This window comes from Otolemur garnettii, unplaced genomic scaffold, assembly GCF_000181295.1.
Source record: "Otolemur garnettii isolate 467f Iridium unplaced genomic scaffold, OtoGar3 scaffold00295, whole genome shotgun sequence".
NCBI lineage: Eukaryota > Metazoa > Chordata > Mammalia > Primates > Galagidae > Otolemur > Otolemur garnettii.
The window spans coordinates 50069-58207 of NW_003852690.1; the positions used below are offsets into that span (position 1 = coordinate 50069).

General features: G+C 53.2%; 1 protein-coding gene across 4 annotated transcripts; it reads right to left on the reverse strand.

Annotated features, from left to right (window-relative positions):
- Window positions 1-346: 346 nt before the first annotated feature.
- On the reverse strand, window positions 347-7844 carry CITED1 (Cbp/p300 interacting transactivator with Glu/Asp rich carboxy-terminal domain 1). 4 transcript variants are annotated; one of them, XM_003803350.1, is made up of 4 exons: window positions 6512-6601; window positions 5959-6079; window positions 1529-1653; window positions 347-960 (listed from the first exon to the last, which is right to left on the reverse strand). In XM_003803350.1, the coding sequence occupies exons 2-4, from the start codon at window positions 5969-5971 to the stop codon at window positions 433-435; spliced, it is 666 nt and encodes a 221-aa protein (XP_003803398.1). In that variant the 5' UTR covers window positions 5972-6079; window positions 6512-6601; the 3' UTR covers window positions 347-432. The 4 variants fall into 4 exon arrangements, with proteins under 4 accessions (XP_003803398.1, XP_012669198.1, XP_012669199.1 ...); XM_012813744.1 differs by lacking the exons at window positions 5959-6079; window positions 6512-6601 and adding an exon at window positions 7684-7844; XM_012813745.1 differs by lacking the exon at window positions 5959-6079.
- Between the last annotated feature and the right edge of the window lie 295 nt (window positions 7845-8139).

Below are 8139 nucleotides of genomic sequence, written 5' to 3' on the forward strand. Positions count from 1 at the left end.
TAGTGATGTTTCTTTAGACTTGGATGTGCAAGTGGCCAGGTGGCTGGAAAAAGATCTGGATCAGTTGCTCTTCCAAGAATGCCCCCAAGCAGTCACTGTATTCAACCATGAATAGGACAGTGTTCCTGGGGTCTTAAGGCAATAAGGCTAGGTACCTGGACTCCTCAGGAATAGTGGTGGCAGCACAATTCGAAGAACAACCCCCTCCAGCCTGCCTTACTGCTTCCACACCATTCAGCCCCTTCCTAGCTAGCTACCTCCAACATAAACCTGGGCCTGGGAATTGATAAAAGGACATCAGACCACATTACACACTTGTAGATCTCTCAGTGAAGAACACTTCTACTTGGCCCATCTCTTTGTAAGTAATTTTTATTTTTATTTACAACAGAATTGGTGGCTTTATTCCTCCATCTTTACAGACACTTGGCATCAGCAGCCAGATGGAAAGTCTGCAGTGAAGTCAAACTCATTCTGCCCCAGCCACAGCTCCGGAAGCTCATTGGCTCTGTCCAGTCCCAATTCCACCACCAGCGACATCAGCACCTCTTCATCCACTGGGTCCGAATCGATGATAGCAGGACTCTGGGCACCAGCAGAAAGAGAGAGTGACCCCGCCCCTCCCGCCTGAGCCCCAAAGCTCCAATTTTGCAGGGGCCCTGCCTCCCCAGGTTGGCCAGGAGTGGCAGCGGCCATCCCATGATACTGGCTATTAAGTTTCTGTAGCTGCATACTGGCCAGCAGGTGAGGGGCAGGGTGCAGGTTGAAGGGTGGGGGTTTAGTGGGTGGGGTGGCAGTAGGAGAGCCTACTGGAGATGGAGGTCCTGAGGAACTAGTGGGAGCCCCACTAGCCTTGGTTCCATTTGGGGCTCCCCCAGGGTAGTGCAGAATGGTCACTGCTTTGAGATCTTTCATCCCCAGATTAGAGTAGGCCAGAGAGCTCATCTCTTGGTTGGCATCCTAGAAGACAGAGAGAGGTTAGTACATCTACTCCTGGCTTCCCCCTCACCATTCATCATACCCAGAAGGCTTCCACATGTACTTCATTTGGGACTAAGTGGGGAGGTAGCAAGAGGACTCCTGGAAAATTAGGCTCCCAGCCCAAGTATCCTTTTGCTACCATGGCTCTAAACACTGAGGTGAGACCCCAGTTCTAGTGCTGGGGTATCCACCATCCTAAGTGGGTTCACTGCTTTCATCTACCCTATCCTCCACCCTCCAACTCACCATTCTAGAAAGGATATCTCTTTGTGTCTCTTCTCAGTCTCACTTTAATTTCTTCAACAGAGTGGTCTTGTTCCAGTTCTGTTTTTCTGTTCCCTTCCCTGCCTTCTTTCAACACCACTAATGGGTTTAATTTGACCATATTTAGGCAGAAGCTATTCTCCTACTCCCCAGAGAAAGCCCTGCTATCTCCTCTCTGCTCAAGGACACTAGGTATTACACCTGGGAGGACCTAGCACATGACCCCAGAAAAGTTCATCTTCCCATGCCTCAGTGTCTCCACCTAAAAAATGGTAAAAATTACCTCCTTCACAGGAGAGGTGCCACCCTTGACATCAAGTGCAGGCCTCGACATTGTTGGCATTTCAGAACCTTGGCAGAAGTTGGATAAATCTGTGGGAGGTGATGCTGCCAGCTGAAGTTGTTGTGCTGTATAAGAGGGAGAAGAAATGATAAGGACAAAGAAAAGCACTAGCAAAACCTGAAGCAGGGCAACCTCACATGGCTACAAGAAAAGGATGGTGATAGGGTTAAACCCAAGATTAGAGACCACCTAAAGTAGAGGGAGGAGATCAACCTGGAACTTCTGTCTGAGCCAGGAAAGGTGTTCATTTCAGCCAGGTGCTGCCCAGGCAGCCAGCTCTCCCCACTGTCAAGAGGGGACACACATGACTGTTTTCTCAGAGAAGTGATGTCAGAGTCCCAAGTTGGGTGTCAATGCTGTTCTGGTTCCGAGGGTAGGAACATCCTTGAGTAAAACAGTACCTGTCTTAATGGGCTACTAGAATTTGGGCTGGAGACCTGGGGCTTCCACTGGGCCTGGGAGAATTTGGGAAGAAGTCAGGGCAAGGAAGACCTAGAAAGTTAAAAGCTGCATCACCGGGGAAAGAACAAGCACCTAAAGCAGATGTCATGGGGCTCTAAAGCCCCACCTTTGGCCTTCATGTGAGAAGCCTAGCTGATCAGGGTGGTCTGAGGGCTCTGAGGCAGCCAAAGCCAGAGAGAGCAGCTAGAATGTCTCACTTTTCTTCGTGTCTCAACCCCCCTCTGAGACAGCTCCAGTATTGGGCTTTCCTAGGATACCTACTCCAGATGTATGAGCCCAGCCACACAGATCTGTAGTAACAGGGGAACTATTCTTCCTAGAGGGAAACTGAGGCAGATTTGATGGCTTGCTATTTAGGTATCAGTGGTTCTAGGAGCAAGATCTAGCACTCCTACATCCACATGCCTCACTTGATCACTGGCCAAGTCATCATACCTGGAATAACTCAAATGGCCTTCAAAGAAGGGATTCTTGGGGCCAGGCATGATGCACCTGGGAGGCCAGGGTGGGTGGACTGCATGAACTCACATGTTTGAGCCTAGCCTGAGCCAGAGCCAGACCTAGACTCTAAAAAATAGCCGAGCATTGTGGCAGGTGCCTGTAGTCCCATCTACTTGGGAGGCTGAGGCAAGAGAATCACTTAAGCCCAGGAGTTTGAGGCTGCTGTGAGCTATGATGCCATAGCACTCTACCAAAGGTGACAAAGTGAGTCTCTGTCTCAAAAAAAAGAAAAAGAAAAAAAAAAGGATTCTCCAGCTCAAGTACTGAAGGATAAGTAAATAAGAGCAAAAGAATACCCCAGAACCAGAAAAAAAAAAAAATCTCTGAAAGCTCAAGTCATTCTCCTAGAAGCTTGTTTTTTCTAAAATGCCCCATATGGCCAGGCTCATTGGCTCACACCTGTAATCTTACAACTCTGGGAGGCTGAGCCGGGTGGATTTCTTGAGCTCAGGAGTTTCAGACCAGCCTGAGCAAAAGTGAGACCGTGTCTCTACTAAAAATAGAAAAACTGAGGCAAGAGGATTACTTGAGCCTGAGTTGGAGGTTGCTGTGAGCTATGATGCCATGGCATACCCAGAGGGACAGCTTGAGACTCTGTCTCAAAAAAAAAAAAAAAAAAAAAAGTCCTGGCAGCTCCCATTGCTCAGTGGGTAAGGCGCCAGCCACATACACTAGAGGTGGTGAGTTCCAACCCAGCCCAGGCATGCCAAACAACAATGACAACTACAACCCCTCCCCCTAAAATAGCCAGGTTGTAGCTGGTGCCTGTAGTCCCAGCTACTTGGGAGGCTGAGGCAAGAGAATCGCTTAAGGCCAGGAGTTTGAGGTCACTGTGAGCTGTGACACCACAGCATTCTGCTGAAGGCAACATAGTGAGACTCTGTCTCAAAATAAATAAATAAATAAATAATAAAAAGTCCTGGCAGCATTGGGTGCTGCCTGTGGCTCAAAGGAGTAGGGCGCCAGCCCCATATGCTGGAGGTGGCGGGTTCAAACTCAGCCCTGGGCCAAAAACTGCAAAAAAAAAAAAAAAAAAAAAGTCCTGGCAGCGCTTGTAGCTCAGTGGATAGGGTGCTGGCCACATATACCAAGGATAGCGGATTCGAACCCGTCCTATACCAGCTAAACAATGACAAATGCAACAAAAAAAATAGCTGGGCATTGTGGTGGGCACCTGTAGTCCCAGCTACTTGGGAGGCTGAGGCAAGAGAATCACTTAAGACCAAGAGTTAGAGGTTGCTGTGGGCTGTGACGCTACAGCTGTCACCCTCTAGCACTCCTATGCCCACATGCCTCACTTGATCACTGGCCTAGAGGGTGACATAGTGAGACTCTGTCTCAAAAAATAAATAAATAATAAAAAGTCTCGTATGTTCTAGCCTTAATGACCAATTAGGGATGCAGGATTTCTTTTTTTGTAGAGACAGAGTTTTACTTTGTCACCCTCGGTAGAGTGCTATGGCGTCACACAGTTCACAGCAACCTCCAACTCCTGAGCTTAGGCAATTCTCTTGCCTCAACCTCCTGAGTAGCTGGGACTACAGGCACCTGCCACAATGTCTGGCTTTTTTTGGTTGTTGTTGCAGTTTAGCTGGGGCCAGGTTTGAATCTGCCACCCTTGGTATATGGGGCTGGCACCTTACCCACTGAGCCACAGGAGCTGCCCAGAGATGTGGAATTTCATACTTATAAATACCACTTAGTCCAGTGAATCTTGAAGACCTTAATAAGAATCTCTATTGGGCAGGCAGGGTGGCTCATGCCTATATCCTAGCACTCTGGGAGGTAGAGGCAGGAGGATCACTTGAGCCCAAGAAGTTGAAATTGCTGTGAGCTATGATGATGCAAAGGCACTCAGCCTGGGCAACAGAGTGAGACTCTTGTCTCCAAAAAAAAAAACAAAAAAAAAAACCCTCTAATCTTTCCAAGAAAACTAGAATTTCCCATGAACCTCCACATACACACCCATGAAGAATCTGCTCAGACATTTCTATAAAGTGACCACTTACTACCTCTGTATCATCTTTGCACTACTTGGAGTGGGGAGGCAAGAAAAATAAAGACAGAGAGGGGGAGAAAAAAAACCACGAGGGGTAAAAAATTAGTTTCTAGGTCCTATACCACTGCTTGATTGGACCCCTGCTCCTTCTAAGACAGTGGTTCTCAACCTGTGGGTTTTTACCCCTTTGAAACAATGAAAATACATCCCGGCATTAGGAAGGTTGAGAACCACTGTTCTAAGACAACTGTAGAATAGTTCAAGTAAGTGATCACCACCAGACAAGGAGTCTAATGCATGTCATTTTCAAGAGCCCTAGTAACATCAGTATCAGGCAATTTTCCTGTCCTAAGAAAAGTGTCTGCGGGGGTGGGGTGGGGTGGGGGGAGCTGTTCACCTTTTCCTGTTCTTTTTTTTTTTTTTTGAGACAGAGCCTCAAGCTGTCCCCCTGAGTAGAGTGCCATGGCATCACAGCTCATAGCAACCTCCAACTCCTCCTGGGCTCAAGGGAGTCTCCTGCCTCCGCCTCCCAAGTAACTGGGACCACAGGCGCCGGCCACAACGTCCGGCTATTTTTTGGTTGCAGCCATCATTGTTGTTTGGCAGGCCTGTGGTGGATTTGAACCCGCCACCTTAGGTACATGTGGCTGGCGCCTTAGCCACTTGAGCCACAGGCGCCAAGCCACCTTTTCATGTTCTTATCCAGCCTTCCCTCTCCTTTGTACCACCTGGTACACAAATGTACACAAGAAAAAAAAAAAAAGAACAGCAGCCACAACAATAACAACAAAACAGGAAAAAATAAAGGAGAGTTCTAGAAAAAGTATCGCCGTTCCTATCTCAATTTGTGGGGAAGGCCATTTTACCATGTCTCCCCCTTCAGGCTGGGAGCTCCCCTAAGAAGGGATCCTGTCTCTTCATATCTGTCGCCTCTCTTCACCTCCCCACCACCCACCCACCTTGACCCTCCATCGGTCTGTGCTCTATAGGCCCTCTAATAGAGGAAATCAATCGCATTGCGATCGGTATCCCTGGCCCGGCTTCCTCAATTTTCTGTTGTTCCCCTTCACCTCCTAGTCCATTCGAGGGCAAAACTCAGCAGCGTGGAAATGTCCCAGCCCACTCTCCAGGCCGCGAGCTGACTGCTGTGAAGCAGCTTCGACAGGCAGCAGGGAAACCAACCCAGAGCAACAAGTGCCTCCTCGCTGGGTGGTGGCTCTCGGCCCCTTGGCCACCAGTTCCCGGTCCTACTGTCCACCCTTCGCTTCACACTTGTCCTTGGGCGGGCAGCCCCCTCCCGCCTAGATGAGTGTGGGAAGGGAAGAGGAAAAAAATAAGGGAGAGGCAGGTGGGGGGGGGGGCTCATCTTTTAACCTGTTGGGGGACCAAAAGTTAAAATGGCACCAACCGGACGACTCCATCTCGATTGCTATTTTCTCACTCAGAAGGAGAAAATAAAAAATCCAAACAGTACTGCGGCTTGGCTTGGACGAGCTCTAACCACACCAGTCAGTTTCGCCACCTGAAAACTAAAAGCCCGTTGTTTGCGGACAGCCCGGCTGCCCTCCTCGCTGCATCCCAGATGGAGCCGCCAGAGCTGGAGGCGGGCGGGAGTATCTCTACACCGTGGGCGCGAGCACCCAGGCCACCAGAGCCCCCAACATCCTTTCCCACAAGTGCTGTACCAAGAACTGATCGTAGCGACAGGATGGACAGGCGGGAAGGGAAGCAGGGTGTCGAGCCCGGCAGCGAGTTCTGGGGACCCGCGGCGTTTCCGCGCACGGCGCACTCCGGCTTCGCCGGCGGCCACTCCCGCGTCTCACAAGCGAGCGCCTGAGCGCCAGCTAAGTACCCAACGCAGCCCCAGGCTGAGCCTACCCACTAAACCAAGCCGCCTGCGGTCAATACTACAACTCCGCTAGAGAACTGTGAGAGAGGCTCGGAGAGGTGAGGTAACTTGCCCAAGGTCACAGACCTAGAAAGTGGTGGAGCCGAGATTCGCAGCCAGGTCTGTCACACTCCAAGTCCGGCGCTCAGCGACGCAGAGACTCAGGGCGCGCGCCTCAGCCGCCGGCGTTTATAAGCAGAGGGGTGTGTGCGCGGGGGTGTGCGTGTGGGCGTGTGGGGGGAGGGACAGCGGAGGTCGACTGGCTAGTAGAGGCAAGTTGCCCAAATCTGCTAACTTCCATCCCGTAATCCCGCTGAACTCGGCCCCAAAGGCCCCTTTTGCCTCCGTTCACCAAAGGAAACCTGGGCTTTGTGCAGCTCCGGAGCCGAAGCGTCCAGTTGCGGTCCCGGCGATTAGAAAGGTCGGAGGAAGCCAAGCTAGAGAAAGCGCGGGCGCGGGGACTAAAGGTGCTGCCGTTTCCTCAGGAAAAGCGGGCGTTTGGCTCGGCTGGCCGGAGAACTCGCGCGCGGGCAGGCAGGCGGACAGTGGCTGTCCCTAGCCCCCAGCAGAGCAGCTTTCTAACAGGAAACAAGTCCCTCAGAATCCCCGAGCCTCCGCCCGCTCCGCGCGCTCGTTCCACAGGAGTCCTCGGCCCCACTGCCCAGCGGCTCGGCTTACCTCAACGAAGCCGCCTGCCCCGGAGAGAGGGAAGCGGGAAGCCGGGTGAGTCGCGGGCGAAGCGGCGGAGCCCCCTGACCCAGGCACGCACGCCGCCTCCCCGAGCCGGTCGCGCTCAGTGCTCGCGGCCGCGCCAGCAGCCACCCGACCCCGGGGCGCCTGGGAAAAGCCCGCACCGCCGCGCAGCGCCGCGCCGCGCCGCGCCGCCGCCGCACCGTACCGTGTCGCGCCAAGCAGCCCTGGCCCGAGCCCGTGCCCGCCCGCCGCCCGACCGTAGCTTCCGCGCGGGACTCCGGGGTGGTGGCGGTGGCAATAGCGGCCACCGCGCTCCCTTCCCGGCGCGGGGGACCCGGCTCTCAAGCCCCCATTGCCGCCCGGAGAGCCCTGACGCACATGCACACGGCGGCAGACTGGCCTCGGCTAGTAAGCCCAGGAAGGACAGACCCTTTCCCCCCCCCCTTTTTTTCTACCCTCAATTTCCACGTCTTTCTAACCGGCTTAGGGCATTATTAGCACATGTCCTGGCTCGTAAGCGAGTTGGTGGCAAAATCTGAACTGGATACTCACAGAGGGCCCGAGCTGCTGCTGTGCCTTCCTCTGCCGTTGTCCTCTCGCTGGGAACGCTCGCTGGCCGACAGGCTGCGAGAGGGCAGCCGGGCGGAGCGATCTTCGTCTGGGCAGCTCAGCGGTACCCAGTTCGCAGCTGTGCCGCCGGGAACATTTTTATAACGGCGGCTGGCGTGTGTGGCCCTTTAAAGGCGTTGGAGCTGGTGCAGTCACAGCGGATCCTGTGAAAGCGAAGGGCCGGCTGGGGAACAGAGTCCGCGCGGCCCCGCGGGTCCAACAACCCTGGGAACCAGCCACGGCTCCCGGGGTGGGGCTGGCGGACCTAGGTCCTGGGCACCCGGAGCCGGGAGCCCTGGCTAGTGCCTGGGTTTTTAAAGCTGTCGGGAGCCCGGGCCCGGGACAAGGGCTCTCCCCACCTCCCTGCATGGACTTGCCCAATAAATTCCACTTAGTAAT